Source organism: Musa acuminata, chromosome BXJ3-5 (genome assembly GCF_036884655.1).
Source record: "Musa acuminata AAA Group cultivar baxijiao chromosome BXJ3-5, Cavendish_Baxijiao_AAA, whole genome shotgun sequence".
NCBI classification, from domain to species: domain Eukaryota; kingdom Viridiplantae; phylum Streptophyta; class Magnoliopsida; order Zingiberales; family Musaceae; genus Musa; species Musa acuminata.
Window position 1 is genome coordinate 39,008,338 of NC_088353.1, and position 17,747 is coordinate 39,026,084.

At 34.1% G+C, this 17,747-nt stretch overlaps 3 protein-coding genes across 5 annotated transcripts in view; 1 reads left to right on the plus strand and 2 right to left on the minus strand.

Moving 5' to 3' along the window:
* Positions 1 to 109: 109 nt before the first annotated feature.
* On the minus strand, positions 110 to 2,501 carry LOC103985614 (uncharacterized). 2 transcript variants are annotated; one of them, XM_065151297.1, is made up of 5 exons: positions 2,263 to 2,501; positions 2,078 to 2,149; positions 1,290 to 1,351; positions 788 to 936; positions 110 to 295 (listed from the first exon to the last, which is right to left on the minus strand). In XM_065151297.1, the coding sequence occupies exons 1-4, from the start codon at positions 2,368 to 2,370 to the stop codon at positions 828 to 830; spliced, it is 351 nt and encodes a 116-aa protein (XP_065007369.1). In that variant the 5' UTR covers positions 2,371 to 2,501; the 3' UTR covers positions 110 to 295; positions 788 to 827. The 2 variants fall into 2 exon arrangements, with proteins under 2 accessions (XP_065007369.1, XP_065007368.1); XM_065151296.1 differs by lacking the exon at positions 110 to 295 and having other exon boundaries at positions 895 to 1,071; positions 2,263 to 2,495.
* A 9,124-nt stretch (positions 2,502 to 11,625) lies between these two features.
* LOC135638418 (uncharacterized) lies at positions 11,626 to 12,213 on the plus strand. Its single transcript, XM_065151533.1, has one exon. It carries the CDS (start codon positions 11,626 to 11,628, stop codon positions 12,211 to 12,213), a length of 588 nt encoding a protein of 195 aa, XP_065007605.1.
* Positions 12,214 to 12,512: 299 nt separating this feature from the next.
* The window catches only part of LOC135586730 (calmodulin-binding transcription activator CBT-like), a 52,454-nt gene continuing 47,219 nt past the window's right edge, over positions 12,513 to 17,747 (minus strand). For both annotated transcript variants that reach the window (XM_065152639.1, XM_065152640.1), the window contains exons 11-13: positions 14,100 to 14,661; positions 13,495 to 13,800; positions 12,513 to 12,999 (exon numbers count right to left, since the gene is read on the minus strand). In XM_065152639.1, the coding sequence (XP_065008711.1) occupies positions 12,967 to 12,999; positions 13,495 to 13,800; positions 14,100 to 14,661 (901 nt within the window). In that variant the 3' untranslated portion in view covers positions 12,513 to 12,966. The remainder of the gene's footprint in view (positions 13,000 to 13,494; positions 13,801 to 14,099; positions 14,662 to 17,747) is intronic.

Genomic DNA, 17,747 nt, shown 5'->3' on the forward strand with positions numbered 1-17,747 from the left:
GACTAGTTCAAGAGTCTATTATCACAAGCTAAATATGTCACCCTAATCAGTTTTGGAGGTGGTCCCAAATCTACTCACACAAATGAAACATCTCACAAGTTGACAATACTTGAGTGTAACGAGTTACATTCTCATATCATGCAAATATTATTGCTCAAAACATAGAGACCATATGATATATACAAAGAGTTCACATGGTCTAGATAAATCATGACAAATGACGATCACATGTTTCCCTGATACTCATCGTAATGCTTTTAATTTCCATCAGCATCTACAGGAGTCTGTCCATCACCTGGAAGATTAAGGAGAGATTGCTAAGTAGATAAACTCGGTAAGAGGCGATTATATTATAATTTCATATTAGGCAACTAAAACTGCATGTTAAACAACTTTCATAACCACCATAATCTCATCATAACATGAAAGCTATTTGACATTCTTATCCATAAGCATAATGAATGTAATTACACTAAATCACATGAAGGTAGCTGCTGATGCATCATAATTTCATGATATCATCATAGGTTTCAAGTGCTGTCATAACCATTACTATAATCTTGATGACAGTGCATAAACTAATCACTTCTGATAGTTGAACTAATCACTCCGCTAAAACTCCCAGTCAAACAACATAGTTGTATTTACAGTGAAACGATTGATTTCTCTGACAACATTTTAAAATTTTATAGCGACAAGATTGTGAATTGCAAAATTGAAAAGAATCGATTTCTATGACAAAATTTATACTCATGAGAAACTATAAGACATTTTGTAAATTGCTTACCGTGACAGGCAAACATGCTATGGTGAGAAGCTGTCTTCTATTAGATCCAGGGGAACACGTCGTAATCTGATCCTACTGCATAATCAGCTACATTGATTAATGCTGGGTTTTCTGGATCAAAATCTATCCTGTCAACCTCCATGCTTCCTCTGGAACAGTTCAAAGCTTGTTAGCATCGCAGCTCGATTCTTGTTTACTATTATGTATCGAACGCAGAATTAACAAGATCCCCTCACGATACTGGAAGAACAGGGTAACACATCCACCTCATAGATCTACAAACGCTGCAAGCAGCACAGTCACATACATTATGTCCATAGCCATTTCGATCATCGTCATTTCGAAGAAAGAATTGAAGTCTATGTAGGATTTGGCAACCTGATTGGACTTCACGTAATAGGCGATAAACACACTCGAAAATTACTAGAATTTATTTACTGATGGATTTCTTATGTAAATTAACTAAAGCAAAAGAGAGAAAGAGAGAGGAAGCTGAAGTTACCTGATGACCACCACATTCACCAAGGACTTCTTTTCAGGAACAGTATAGCCTGGTTTAAATATCTGCAACAGAATCTTCAAAATGAAGATTTGGAAGTCTTGACAATTTGAAAGATTTTGCAGCAAGTTGTTCGAAACTAAAGGAAAAAATCAAAATGAGTTAGCTAAGGGATGCCAAAGTCTATGAACTACATCCTGTCTTTGTGAAATAAAGGATGCAAATATGATTGTGGAAGTGCATATGACTCCTTAGCTAACTCTCCAAACCTGTTAATCCATAAATCCTAAAATTTTGGCAACAACAAAAGAGAAAAGACTTCGAATTTCCTCTTTTATAACAAAATTGAAGTAGAATTGAAATCAGGAAAAAGATATAACACATGAGAATTTGGGAAAGCAGATAGTTTCGAAATCAAGCCATCATTAAAAGCCGATCACATTCGCGGCCAATTAAAAATCAAAAGTTATCAACAATAATTTGGAAAAGATTTACTTTCACAAGATATTGATGTACACAATTTATATGAAACAGGGCCTGATTTCTTATATATAAAAACAAATTGGGGAAAAATAAAAAATCTAGCCTATGTATAAATATAGCCAAGGACACAGAAACACATGAAGGAAAATAAAATTTCCAAAACCCATCTTTCTTCTCACCAATCCAAAAATAAGACAAATTAATCCCCACTTTATAACTCAAATTTTCATGACGGAGGACATCTTTGTATGGTTCAATCGAAGGAGGTCGTAATAATAATCATTATTATCTTTTTGTCGGTTTGTAACCTGAAGGCAAATCTCACAAACGTTGCTTCCTTTCTCATCGCACCACCTCTGAATGCATTCTCTGTGAGCAAACTGGAAAAAGGGCAAAAATCGAATCAGTCTCACAACAGGTAAAGAACGAACCTTTATTCCGAATTCGCAAAGGAAACCGAACAACAGGAGGAAAACCATCAGAAAGTTGGTACCTTTACAGTTCCAGAACAAGCACAGGGGGATTCCATACTCGTGGAGCTCCGTTCCTCCTCTTCGTAGCAGATTCTACATAGACACGTAGAAGCACAAGGGGATTCCATCTCCCTCTTTCTCTCTCTCTCTCTCTCTCTCGCTCACACGCAAGTAGACTTGACAACACAATAATTTAAGCAAAACAAAGGATGTGTTGAGAGATGATGGTGCTGCGTATGCCCTTCGCTGGATATTTCTCGTCGTACATGCCATGACGTGAGGCCTTTGGGTTTTAGTAGGGTCGGCGAACAAGCGTCGAAGTTACCCTGTATTGGCCGGAGCAGGGTCCAGGGAAACCTTATCATTCATAACCGGCTTCCGTAGAATTATTAGGCACATCAAACAAATTCCCACTAGAAATTTCATGGTCAATAATAAATAAAACGAAGATGAAAGTGATCGATGATACAAAATTTACACAGTTTCTTCCCTTCCCTTCCCTTCGAGAAGAAGAAGTAAGATAAGATTGTGTGTATTGATTGTGTTGTCTCAATGCTAGCTAGCATATGACGTTCTCCTCCTTTTTATATTATATACTGAGATGATCTTTCTTTAAACCTTATAGTAATAATAGTCATGAATTCTATACTCATTTTAATACTAATATATATGTGGCTTTTTTTTATAGATATATTTTAATTGTCTCCACCAAGAGTGAACGATTTTGTTCATTAATATATAAGACATGAATCATTTATGGGATAAAAAACACATTCAAAATAATAATAATGGACCATCGATAACGATGTTCTCGATTGAATACCAATTCACCAAGCTCGTCGACTTTGTTTTGGTGCCGAAAACAAGAATCAACAAGCTGCTCAAATCACTTCACTTATCCAGAGAGTCTCTCATCTTCAATCGGAGATCGATCAATATGCCGCCTTGTATTGCTATGACAAGAAGAACACCACAAAGTAACTTAAAGACTCGACCAAACCACTAAATTGAGTAGTCAACAAACATTATAATTGGAATAATAGTTTTATTATAAATCCAGTGGGATTATATGATAACACTTCAAGAGGAGAAAATAAAAAAAATATTATAATCAATCAAACACGAGGCTAGAAAATAATAACGATACAATTAAAGAGATAAAATGAAATAATAAATATGTTGGAAGCCCAAATTGCATGGAAAGATCGCATCACTCATGGCTGGTGGGGATTTAATGAGCTCATAAATGACCTACATCACTATCATCCAAGTAATAAAGAAAAATAAATTATGATATTATAAAAGAATCAAAGATAATGTGCAGGTCCACCAAGTCGTAAAAGTAATAAAAAAAAAAAGTGATTATCAAACATAAATTATATCACAAGAAAAAGATAATGACTAGATTTAGATATAAGATCTTGAAAAGGTCTCCACGATCATAAATTGTGATTCAGTAGAAGGATAAGGGTAATAATAATTCAAGTCTTAAGAATTCACACCATCGACGTCATCATTAATTTCATGATTTTGATATATATATATATATATATACATATATATATATATATATATACATATATATATATATATACATATATATATATATACATATATATATACATATACATATATATATATACATATACATATATATATATACATATATATATATATATATATATATATATATATATATATATATATATATATATATATATATATATAGGCATCCTTCCCACTTAGAGCTTTATGAGTAACTTGAAATTATCTATTTTGAGATTTATTTTTTAGTCTTAGACCAAGATACGACACTTATTTCTTAAGTAAAAAGATATCTTAAGATGATATATCTTTATACAATTTTATAAGATTTAAATTTATGAATAGGATTGTTTTATAATTTAATACATATTGGTATGATATTTCTAGAAATAAGATAAGATACACTGAGAAATAAGAAACCTCATTGCATACAACCCTAAGTTGTTTCATCTTCACAATGGCACTCCCTTAATACTAATCCTCAATTTCTTTTATGATACATATTTGAGTCTCTAAGTTATGTTATGTTTGAATAGGATCCCTGTCTCAAATTTGTCAAAATATTCATTAAACCTTAGATATGTCCAATGAAGCCTTAAATAATAGTTCTTTCTAGTTTTGGGTATTTAAATGATCTTTTTTAATTACATCGGCATTTAAAATGCTGAATTTTTTTTTTTTTTTTTTGGTCAATTTATACACAAATGAGAAGGTTTTCTTTTTTGTGGCCAAAAACCACTTGAAATATATGATGCAAGGTTTCTTAACTATTTGGGAGGAAAAACAAAGTGGGGCCCTCGGTTATATTGTTTTTGGGTTGAGTTTCAATGTTTGTGATACCTATTAAAAAATAGTATAACCTTATTTAAAAATAGTTTAATTCATGTTTTTTATTATGAAAATTTTAAAATCTTTATGAAACCTTTGATATACCTAATGAAACCCTAAATGGCCATTGTTTTAAATTTGTTAGCCTTATATGAACCATTTTTAATTAATTTAGCCCTAAAAGGGTTGACTTTTTTTATTTTATAATTTTGTCAAATTTATACACAAATGATAAGATTTTTTTTTGTTAGAAACTATGATATACAATATTGAATGATACCGCCTGGTACGGGTGGTACGTACCGGTCCGACGACATATCGATACACGGACCGTCCAGTATCATTACAGTGCTATAGTATTACATTATAATAATGCTACAGTGCTATAGTGATATACCATAGCAGTGCTACAATGCTATAGTAATAAAAAATATATATATAATTATTCGATATGTCATGGTGTACCGCTTGGTACATCGGTACTTTACTGTATCGAGCCAACCTCGAAACATCGATACAATATGGTATTGCATACCTTGTTAAAAATTATTTGAAAAAAACGAGAGGGGACAAAGTGCTGAGTTATATTGTTTTCAAATAGGTTTCACCATCTTTGAAGTACTATTAAAAAATAGTATAACTTCATTCAAAGATAATATAACTCAACTCCTTTTTATTTTAAATTTATCAAAATATTTATGAAACTTTAGATATAAAAGATATTAACTAGCCTAGTTATTAAAGATTGATAATATATTATAATATATTATCATTTTGTTAAAACAAAAATATAGATATGCATAATAAGCCTTAAATGACCATTTACTACTTTTTGACCATTAAATGACTTATTTTTAATTAAATCCCTTAAAAGACTCTTTTTTTTTTTCAATTTCAATCAATTTATACACAAATGGGAAGGTTTATTTTTGGCCAAAAAAACACTTGAAATATATGATACAAGGTTATTTAAATTTTTGGGAGTAAAAAAAAAATTGTAGCTCTATTTAAAAACTTGTATATATCAAATAAAGCCCTAAATGATCCCTTTTTTTGGGCCAACTTCATTTGGAATAAATGAGGCAATATTTATTGAAGTTTTCGAAGCAAAATAATATTTGAGTTCCCGAATTACTTTATTTTTTAATAGGGATTTTATCATCTTTTGGGTATTATAAACTCATTCGAAGATAATGTAACTCAATTTATCAAATTATTTATGAAAGGATATGTCTAATGAAACCCTAAATGATCATTTTATACTTTTTTGGTTATTACATAACTTATTTTTAATTAAATCAGCCCATAAAATACTTTTTTCTTATTTTCCCAATTTGGTTCAATTTATACACAAATGATATGATTTTTTTTTTTACCCAAAAACACTTGAAATTTTCTTAGAGCCTACGTGGCCAACCGACGGTGGGCCAACAGATATGAGACCCACTGGGATTTGACACCAATCAGACAGCTATCGTCATGCTGAAAAAAATAATGTATATAAATATATATATATATATATATATATATATAAATATATATATATATATATATATATATATATATATATATATTTATATATTAGTATTCTAAGTAATCCAAATTATAAACTCAAATTCTTCGTGAATTATTCACAAGTAAATACATTTACGGGGTGTATATATGCAATATCCTTTACGTTGGATTTAATTTTAAATTTTAATTTGTTTATAAAAATTATTTTTTTTGTGGTTATATATGAATGTACATGATCGTTGGACAAATACCCTTTCATAATAACCTTTGAGGGACTTTTAGGCTCTATAAATAGAGTCCTAAACAACTTTAATCTATTCGGCCCAAAAATAACCAAACAATCTCGACTCTTTTGTAATTTTTTCCTCTATTATATTTTTATTTATTTACTGTTTGATTTACCGAATGAGGTTAGTCAAATCACTCCATAATCATCTTCTTAAGAGGGATAATACTGACAAAATTTCCTCTAAGTTTTTTTTTTAAATTTTCTATAATTGTTTGCATTATTCATTAGTTTTGTGTGAAAATAAAAATTTGGGCTCACATTATTTGTAACAAAGAATTAACCATTATTCGTAATTACTACTATGCCTAAATATGATAAGCAACACAATCTGTAATTTAATCTTAATGTCATATCAGTTAGAATGATAAGCAGGTCAACTGACAAAGTCTATCCTCCGACAAATTCCACCTTCTTCTTATATCCATCTGAGAATTCATCCTCGCTCCTGCAAACTTCCAACTTGTTTTCTCATGTCCATCTGAGACTTCATCCTCACTCTCGCAGACTTCCAACTTGTTCTTAACGGCTGTGAACGTTACCACGTACATGATGGCTCAGTCCACTCCGCGGTCAACCCGCATTAGCATCCGCTTTCTCATCTCCTTCCTCTGAGTTCGACGCTCTCCTTCCTCTATATCTCTCTCTCGGACGAGCAAATGGAGGTCATGTTCGACGCCGTCTGCGTGTCTAGATTTAAACTCAATCTTGGTCTTGTTAGTAACTATTACAAACTTGGCATTTAGAAAATGATTAAGCTCGATATGGAGCCTACAAAAATCGAACACATACCTATCAGTTCCTAAATTAGTACAGAGATAAGAGATTCGTAGAATCGAGAGTTGTATAGATATATCCTTGTAAATACCATATTTCAAATCTTTTATAGGAGGTCTTAATATATATATATATATATATATATATATATACAAAGTGGTATTACTAGTTAATTCGTGAGAATGATAAAAATTTCTAAAATAAAGGTATCAACGGTATTACCACTATTCAAAGTGGTATTACCGCTAATAATATGAAATGTTGTCATCAATTTAGGCAATAACACCACCTCCACCTAAGTTTGGCCTGGGCAACTGCCATTAAGCCATATGTTGGCCTAGTAAAGACTTAATTGCAGCCCATATATGACTCAATAGTTGTCACATTCGAGGTAACATGACTTTAACCAATCTAGAGCCCAACTATAGTCTAGTTTGACTTCAACCAAGGCATCAATAATTCAATCAAGCCTTCGACATGTCAAAATGTATTTTTGATATATTATTAAATATTTTGATATATTATTCTACCCTATGGTATATAGACTTATCCTTCTTTAGCATGACATTGATCATTTGATATTATGTCTATATCTGTGGCATGAGATCCGATTCTTCATACCCTTAATTGAAGTACATCTATATTATTTAACTATCATATGGTTAGTACTATAACTATAAAAATCATGATGTGCTATTATTATTAAGCGAAAGAATTTAATATCAAAAATCTAAAATTAAATAACAATATATCTAAAGATTATCTTTGGATGTTGCTCAAAAGCTTTTATCTAATATGTAACCACACCATCGTCAAATCTAAGATATATAGTAATATCAATATGTAAGAAGAACTTAACTTGTTTTTTCCTCTCGTTATATCCTTCAAAGGAACATTATGATTTGTAGATTTAGGAAAAAAAATATGAAAAAAGATCTATAATCTCTCATTGACTAATTAACATGACTAAAGAGAGATAAGAGAAGATCTATAATATCTCAATCATGTCACATATCTATACATTCATGTACCCGTATATTCGTATATCCACATATTCAATTATTATGTCTTTATATTATTTTTAAATTCATAGAATGTCTTATTTATTTATAAGCGATAGCATAGGGCCTAAGATAAGTAATTAGAAAAGTTCCTTTTATCAACGTCATCTCTTAAGGAATCTTATTATGATTGTGCTTCCTTTTTGTTAGCTAATAACTATAATTAGAATTCAATCATATTCATAATATATTTTACCAAATTAGATAAGACCACATAATATAATATTCTTTTACTTGGCCCATTAATTAGTAAGATACATAATTTTAAAATAAAAATAAATAAAATAAAATTTATTTAAAAATAATTTTGTCTAACTAAATTTAAATTTTAAAAAATAATTTATATGCATACGAATTTAAAAGAAATAAGCTAATAAATATAATAATACTATCTTAAATCTAACTAGTAATATGAGTCATAGCGATTGTATACCATCAATATTAATCATATCACTCTTCTATTTTTTTTTTTTAGATATACTATTTTCGGGTGTCACTCTTTTGAAAGGAAAAGAAAACACTCTTTACCTTATTATAACATTATGTAACATATGCATTTATATGCATCTCCTTCAATCACTATCAATAATTAGTTGTAGCAAACAACTCATCAATCAATCATTAGAAGAGAAATCTTTTTCCCCTCGTGAAATTTATATATAATTAATAAATTAGATTATAATGTGAGACTTATAATATTTTATCTCCCATAATATTCCAATATCATGATACTTCATCATGAAAATTTTAACAAAAATAAACTATTTTAAAATTATTTTATGCAAATACTTGGGGTCGTTCATGCATCTATATACCATTCATAGTAAAATTACAAAGTCAAGAGATCGTTCATGCATCCATGTAGCATTCATATATTATAAAATTATAAATTCAAGAGGTCGTTTGCAATGGTTGATTGGGTAGGCGATTGCTGGAAGCCATTATTTTTAATAATACTATCATCGATAATAAGCTATTAATAGTGGTCCATTAAGAGAAATCTTACATTGCCAACAAGCAAGAAGGATTGGATAGAAAAACATAACGATAATATCAATGAATCGTTCATGTATCACAAATAAAAACTGATTAACACCTTTTCATCAGTAAAAGGTGTTAACAAATAGATCTAAAGTATTTGATTTCAAAACCATAACTCTAATATCAATTATAAGCATAAAAACCATGATACGCTATTATTAAGCGGAGGACTTTAATGTCAAAAATATGAAATCAAATAATAATATATCTAAAGATTATGATGCGTTATATTTGGATGTTGCTCATAAGGTATTTATCTGATTTATAAGCACACCATCGTTGAATCCAAGATTTGTAGTATGCAAAGAGAACTAGACTCATATTCTTTTCTTTTCGTATCTTTCACGGGACCACTATGATTGATGGATTTAAGGACAAACAGAAATGAGAAAAGATCTATAAACTCTCACTAACTAGTTCACACAACTAAGAGGAGATGCGAAGAGATATATAATCTCTCATGTATCAATATATATGTACCTACTTATTTGCATATTCGTATATTAATTTATTATGTGTTTATATTATTTTGAAGTCTTTAATAGGATTTGTCTATTTATAAGGCCATATAATCTAACAAGTACCTCATATTCATAAATTGTTTTTATCTTAAGATGAAATTGAACATTGTTAAATCTCATGAAACATTTTTGGAATCTAAATTTTGAACCTATTTGGCACTAAGTTGAATGGCTACACATTAACACAAAAGCATAAAAAAAGGAAAACAAAAAATATTTTGTGCTTGCAAAGATCAAAGCCAAAGCTTATAAGATCATTTTCAACTTCAAAATTTGTTTTTGTACGCATGATTCGCAGCCATCAAAACGAGTATGATACTTTAACCATGTCACTCTTCTACTTCTTTAGACACACTATCTTCAACTTCTCACCCTTTGAAAGGAAAAGAAAGCACTCTTTACCTAATTATAACATCATGTAAGATACGCATTTATATGCATCTCCTTCGATCGCTATCGATGGAGACATGGAAACAATTAGTCGTAGCAAACAAATCATCAATCAATCATTATAAGAGAAATCCTTTTCCCCTTTTTACAGGTGACATTTATGTATAATTAATAAATTAGATTATAATGTGAGACTTATAATATTTTTTCTCCCGTAAATATAGCTGTTTTCATACGACTCATCATAATCTTGTGAATATCCTTATCAACATTTATGTTATTCCAATATCATAATATTTCATCATGAAAAATTTTAACAAAAATAAACTATTTTAAAATTATTTTATGCACATACTTGGGGTCATTCATGCATCCATGTAGCATCCTAAAATTACAAAGTCAAGAGGTAGTTCACATCTATATAAGTATAGAAGTTTTAGTAAATTACAAACGTCAATGCGTGTGTGTATATATATACATGAGAGAATTTATATAAAATAAAATTACAGTAAAAACTAAAATCCATCAATATCTAGTTTAAACCACTCTTCTCATGGTTTTTCCTGTGGGTATCCAATTCGAGATGACTTCGAAAGTAAAAAAAAAAAAAAGAGTACAATAACTAACAGCTTGCTTTTTTCAATGTTCTAATCTAAGTTGAGATTCTCATGATCCAATCATCATCAAGAATTAATAGGCCCGTGGGTCTCAACAGAACCAAGGTTAGAACGTCACTTGTCCTGCCCACCCACTCTCTATCGCGGGCACGGTCTTCTCCTCTGCTCCCACTTGCCCTCTAATTAAACCACGACTCGCCCCACCATTCACGGGTCACACATTTTGACTAACAGTGGAGAGGCTTCTCCGAACCCATTTCATTCACAAGAAGACCCCCTCGAGTCATCCGCAAGACACCCTTTTTCTACTGGATGTTACGGGGGTCCCGCATGAAACAGGGGACGCGTGCGAGTTCCCTAGTGGCCGGGAAAGGGCTTTGGTTCGTATTCGAGTCCGGAGCGTCAAGGGCTAAAATTAAACACTGCAAGGAGCAGGTTAGCGAAACCTTTTAATGTCATGAGACTGTAGGCGATGAATTGGCGCCTGTGCCTTGTACGAACCGTGAATCTGTTCCAACCATTGGCTGACAAGCAAGGCTTATTGGATCTTCAAGCACGGTTGGCACTAGATTCTTTGGTGAATTTGGCGGATGCTGTCTGATCGGAAGGACACTCTCGAACCATTCTTCAACGACTGCGTGTAGTAATTGTGTTAAAGGGCCCTGCAAATTAGTAGGCGAAGAAGGGGAACACTGCGTTCACATTCCGTGCCTACTCTAAGACCAATAACACCTCCTCTCTCTCTCTCTCTCTCTGCTGCATTTACTTAGCCGCGGCTTCTTCTTCTTCTTCTTCTTCTGTTATGGGGAACCTGCTCTCCTGCCAAGCTGCCGATGGCTTTGACGGCAAGGTCGTGCTCTCCGACGGCACGGTCCACGAGTTCGACCACCCAACGCTGGTGGCGGAGCTCATGCTGGAGCACCCCCACCAGTTCGTGGTCGACGTGCGGTCGCTGTCCGCGGGCAACTCCAAGGCAGCGCCGCTTCCCGCCGACTACATGCTGGAGCCCGACAAGGTCTACGTGATGCTCCCCGTGGCCAGAGGGAAGGCCGCCCGCTTGTCAGCCGACGAGGCCCGCCGGGTCCTGGCATTGGCGAGCCGGTTGAGACTGAAGCAGCGGTCAGCGTCGGCGGCGCCGTTCCTGAGGGTGCTCGGAGCGCGCACGGAGGCACCGGCGGAGGAGAAAGGCAAGAAGGCGGCGGCGGAGAGGAAGCAGGAGGAAGATTCGAGGGGGGAGGATGTGGGGGCGAAGATGGAAGGGGTGGAGGGATGGCCGTCCTCGGAGCGGCCGGAGTTCTCGAGGCAGTTCTCGAGCAAAAGGTGGGCGCCAACTCTGGGCACCATAGTGGAGAAGAGCATGGAGAAGAAGGTGCCTCACTGGTTGCTCTAAGATACATCGATTGATTGATAAGAGTTGATGGTTGCCAACACTGACGTGTCTATCATGCAAAGTCTGATAGAGTTGCGTTGTATTGAGATGGGAAAGTGAGGTCAGATTAGAGAAGACCCAAATCCGAACCGACTCGACCTGTGACAAACAAACAAAACTATTTAGTGTCCGGGCCGATCGATCTATAAATGAACTCTATTATTATATGACCAACTTTATACTTCAAAGGATAATTCTTCGCAACTTAGGGCAGATATCACACCCACCTGGGTCCTTTCTCAATCACATCAACACATGTCTAGGTTCAAATGATAAAACAATTGTCGATAACAATAGATGGTACAATGGTTTTGACAGTGGTGAGACATTTATGGATTAGAATAATAAAACAGGATATCTTAACAAATAAAATAATATATTGTGTAGGCTAACATACATTGATGCTATCAACTTGGGAGTTGAGAACACTCTGTTACAGCATATCACGACACCGCCCAATTAGGTAACACCAAAAATCTGCTTCTGCTGTGACCTTCAATCTTCACAGCCGATGGCAGAGCTCTTTCAATCACCATGTACAGGAGCAGAAATTTCATGCAAGTTTCAATGGTTCAGATAGCTTAATCAGAAGGAACAACGCTAGTTTCCACTTTGACTGGTACAGAAAAAAAAAAATCTATATACACCTATTTATCCATACAGAATCAAGATTTTAAGTTGTGAAAGCTTCTGTTCTTGGAGACTCAGAAAATACTACTGAAGTTGACCCATGTCACAGAACTCCAGCTGCAGGATCAAAAAGCAAAGTTTAATGAAAAACAATGAAGTAGCATTGAAGCAACCAAAACTTCTTTTTGACTAACCACATTATTTGCTATTATATCAATTGTGGTATGAAGCATGATACGTATTTCCCTTTGGCTCTGGAACCAAATTTTTTTTGGTGTACTGAGATATGGGCACTATGCTGAAATTGGATTATGTAGTTTCATGCATTTAACTTGAAGTTCCTTTCAATCTAGAGAAGATTAAAATTGTCAGGAATTGCACAACACATCAACCATTTGCAGCCAAAGACAGCTCCTGGTTCAGCCATGTTGGCGATCACAGATGTAAGAGGGTAGGCTTTTGGTTTATAGGAGACAGGTTCCTTTCTTTAATCGCAAGTTGGCAAGATGGACATGGCTATCCCCAGAATTGTCAGTGCTGGTGCTCATATGCTTTTTTAGGTTTTTGTAGCAAATCAGGTATGGTTTAGTGAGAAAAAAAAAAAAAAGTCACCTTTGCTTGCTCATGTGCCATTTTCATCCTTCGATATTCTTGCTGTGCTCGATATGAACGAAACATCGCTTGAACCCGTACGACTGATCTCTGCATCCGTTCTTCAGCTTGCACCCTACTAATTCGATAAAATTCCTCCTCTCCGGTACTTTCCGGTGTCATATTCATTGTTTTTGTGGTTTTGACTTGAACGCCACGTAAACCTTTTCTCTTCAACCGCCAACGAAGTAGTGCTTTCTCAAGTACTCCGACTGACCAAACAATTTTGCGGTATTGCTTCCTCACTCGATGACCTCGAAATGCAGCCTGTTTAGGTATTATTATTAAACTGGTTAAGAGAATCATACAACATCCAAAATTCAATTGAACAAGGCTTTTGTAGCTGAAACACCAAAATAACATAACAGGTTTGTCACCTCCAAAAGATAAACTTGCAAACAGTGAACATAAAATAAATCTACTAGATAACGAGAGCAAAGAATTACTATAACTAGAGAGCAATTTTAACAGATTTGTCCTGCAAACAAAAACTTGTTTTTGCTTTTATAGTCAGGAAGTGGTTGGCAAAATTCACAAGAAAGGGGAAGTCTATAAACACATCTTACTTGAATCTTGATAGCTTTTTTACGCATGTTGACAAAATCCCTCCGGATTTTCCAGGTGTGGAAATGACTTTGTATTCGTGCAGCAGCCTTCATCAACTTCCATCTGTTATGGTTGCGGAAGGCATGCTGAATCTTCAGAGCCGCAACTATCTGGGATGCTTCCATCTCAGGTTTGACCAACTGGACTGCTTTAGTTTGTAGCTTTAGAGCACGCTCCCTTATTGCCGATTGTATATGATCTGCTGCATCAGCAGCATTCCTGTATGCAGCTAATGATTCTTTCAGGCAAAGTTCTTGCTCACTAAATTTGTGAGGGTACACATTTTCGGAGTCAGCTAAGGTATTTGTTGTAGGCATTCCATGTTTAGTTATATTCCCAGACAATGTCATAGCCTGAAAATGTGCAGTTAGTCCTTTCTCTGCAAGATATGCTGCCAAGCCTTCATAACCTTGTTTTGATGCCAGATCAGCAGCAATGCATCCCCCACGGGTTTCAGAAGTAGGATCTGTAACCAAGCTAGGATTTGCTCCGGCAGACAAAAGTGTAGCGACCATTTTTTCCCTGAATGAACAATTTCCACATATGTTGTTGATAATCTTAGTAACATGGAGTGGGAAAGAAACCTGGAATAGGAGAGGCAATATGCAGAGAAAGTGTATCATGCATTAGCAAGTACCTAAAGAACCTATTAAGAATCTCAAATACATCTTGCATGTGCTTCTGAATTTGTATGAGACTGCCAAATCACACTCATGTCTAATAAAACAAGTTTAAATGTTAGTACGCTGGGACTAGCAACTTAGTGACATAACTTGCTTTTAAGTAAATCCACTATAATTGATCCTTGGGAATATGGGACAGCATGATTCTTTGATAAATAAAAGAAATAAATACAACTTGTCTTTGGGAATATGGGACAGCAAGATACTGAACATGTCGGCATGGTTTGACATACTGGCTGATAAGTATGAAATGGACAGTATGTCCCAGACCACTAGCTGACCGATACGTGGACCAGCCTGTTCTCGGGCAGTATGCTGCAAGGGGATGTACCAGGCGGTATATGCCTTATAAGGTCGAAACTTGACCAGTACCGAATGATAAGAGTTGGTAATGGTTGGATTTCGACCATACCCATCAATATTCAGGTCTCAATGGTCAATTTGATCGTTGGGCACTGTTTGGCCATTTAAATCTTCCTCCCCTCCCTCTTACACTCACATTCTCTAACTCTCATTCTCACTCATTCTCACACTCTCATTTGTTTAATCTTTCTAATCAATGAAATTAACTTCTTGATTTGGATGAGGGATTGTAAATCAGGATTTGATGGAATTTGTCTCCAATCTTAAAGTTTTGACACCTAATCCAACATAACAAATTTTTTTAATGTGATACAAGATAATCAGAAACAACTTCCTTCAAAAGAGGACAGTGTGGCAAAGTTGTTCCTTTTTGAAGGACCATGTGATAGCCATTCCTTAATGGATCCGAAAAGACAAAGATAATTTTTCATCCTTACAACATAATATTTATATTCATTTGTGGTTTAGATACATTTTATTCTTATCTAAATATAATTTATATACAAAGAATTCAGGGGAAAACCCTAAAAATAGTTTTTTTTTTTTTTAGCCATTTGTTGGCCCTTTTTTCAGAACACCAGTATGTATTCGACGGGAAATCAGCGACAGATACAGTCAGGTGTTACAAGATGACATTCCTTGCATGTTGGATCATACATCTGACAATATTAAGGATTCCATTGTATGAATACTAAGAACCATGAATCTTATAACATGCTAGATGTTCCATTATTTTCTTTCTTATGCCATTTTAAATGCAGGATGCCAAATATTTCTATAGATGGATTTGAAGAAAGTGAATTTATGGACAGTTGAATTTATGTTTAGGTTGATAAATAAACCTTCAGGAGCAGGACAATGCAGAATTAGCTGGTTACTTATATGTCATTGCAATGACCACGGTTTCACATATTGGTTACTTATATCCCATTGTCTCATATTGCAGTCAGTATGGATCGTACTGATCAGTATTTACTGGTCCGATCGTGGACCAGTAGAATACCATCAGATTACTGAAACTGAAATTAGTAACAGCTACTGATCAAAGAGTTGAACACCAATATGTTTGCAGTTCATTGTCAGCAAATTGATAGCTCTTGGGAACTCTATACTAATTACTAAGTAAAATAGATTTGAGATTCCATTCCTGAGGGTAGAATTACATACACCATTTGAATGAGAATTTATCAGTAAAATTTTCTTGAACTGAAGTTAAATCATGATTTTGACAACTCAAATGGAGGACTAAGTTAGACCATATCTGAATCAAGGGTGTATATTCCAGGACACTGTTGGACTAGTACAGCACATCAGTATAATATGGTATATCATGGGACATCAGTGAAAAGATATCAAAATATTTAAGTACCAAATTACTAGAGAACGATAAGTATTCTAATGGTATGGCTCCGACTAGTAAATACTACTCAGTATGTTGATATCATACTTCATCATGGTTCCATGTACTTGTAATACATTATTTGCATATTATTACTAGAAGAACAAAGTGCATTCAACAGAGAATCACCAACAGTATGCACCCATGAATAATATTTTTCCTAAACGGAATGAGCTGAAAGAACTTAGAATTCGAGTATGACTTGCTAAGGTCTATACGAAAAACAAACTATAAGAAACATTATGATCCATGACAGATGAATACTTCCTCTTTCTGAAAGGTCAACCAAATCATCAACCATTCAAGAACGCCCTCTCATTAGGTACTTTAGATAGTGGTACTTTAGAAATGGGTAATAGTGTAATAATATATCTAAAAAAGCATTTAAAGAATTACAAAATTAAAGGCACGTTAATAGACAATAAACATGGATATTGAACACCAGTGTGAGACATTAAGAGTCTTCATCATTTGGTCAAAATAAATACCAATTAACTACAATCATATTAATTGAACACCAGTGCAAGACATTAAGAGTCTTCATTTAGTCCAAAGAAATACCATACATGAACTAGGAACTAAAGAATTTTTATTGATTCTTCAAGTATTTGTGCTAAGCATGACAAGATGAAATGACCATGTGTTGCATAATAACACAAGGAATCAAACTTATTGTATAAAGAGCAAAAAATAATTCTTTACCCTACCAGGCAAAACAATGTTTCTGTCCAAGGATTGCAAGATTAGATGGAATAATGCATAAAGACCAATATTTTTAATTTTGAGGACCGGATCCATACTGGCATACTGCATCGGTAACTGGTACACATACGGCAACTATGTTGACCATGGTGGAAGAATAAGAATGCTGAATTATCATTTAATGATGAATTTTGTATAAAGACCAAATATACAGATATTTCTCAAGAAATCATACAGGCTTTCAGGTCAAAATTGGATCAGTTGAAAGTCCTAAGGCATAAGCAACAAGCACGGTATATACTTGATAGATAAGCATCTAAATGACTCATCTACGTTGAGTATGAGGGTCAAAGAGACTGTTATATGAGAACTCTAGGTTTGTTGCCAACGTTTGTGCACTAAAACACTATCCAAGAATCATCATTTCAGGTATTGGTCCATGGCCGGACCAGAACGCACTG

What these genes read in the sequence shown, in the direction of transcription:
- LOC103985614 (XM_065151297.1), bottom strand. Translation starts at nt 2,370, where the DNA reads ATGGAATCCCCTTGTGCTTCTACGTGTCTATGTAGAATCTGCTACGAA. An exon ending in TTTGTGAGATTTGCCTTCAG is followed by an intron (nt 1,352 to 2,077) that starts GTTACAAACCGA and finishes ATTCTGTTGCAG; the next exon opens with ATATTTAAACCAGGCTATAC. An exon ending in GTGAATGTGGTGGTCATCAG is followed by an intron (nt 937 to 1,289) that starts GTAACTTCAGCT and finishes GAACTGTTCCAG; the next exon opens with AGGAAGCATGGAGGTTGACA.
- LOC135638418 (XM_065151533.1), top strand. Translation starts at nt 11,626, where the DNA reads ATGGGGAACCTGCTCTCCTGCCAAGCTGCCGATGGCTTTGACGGCAAG.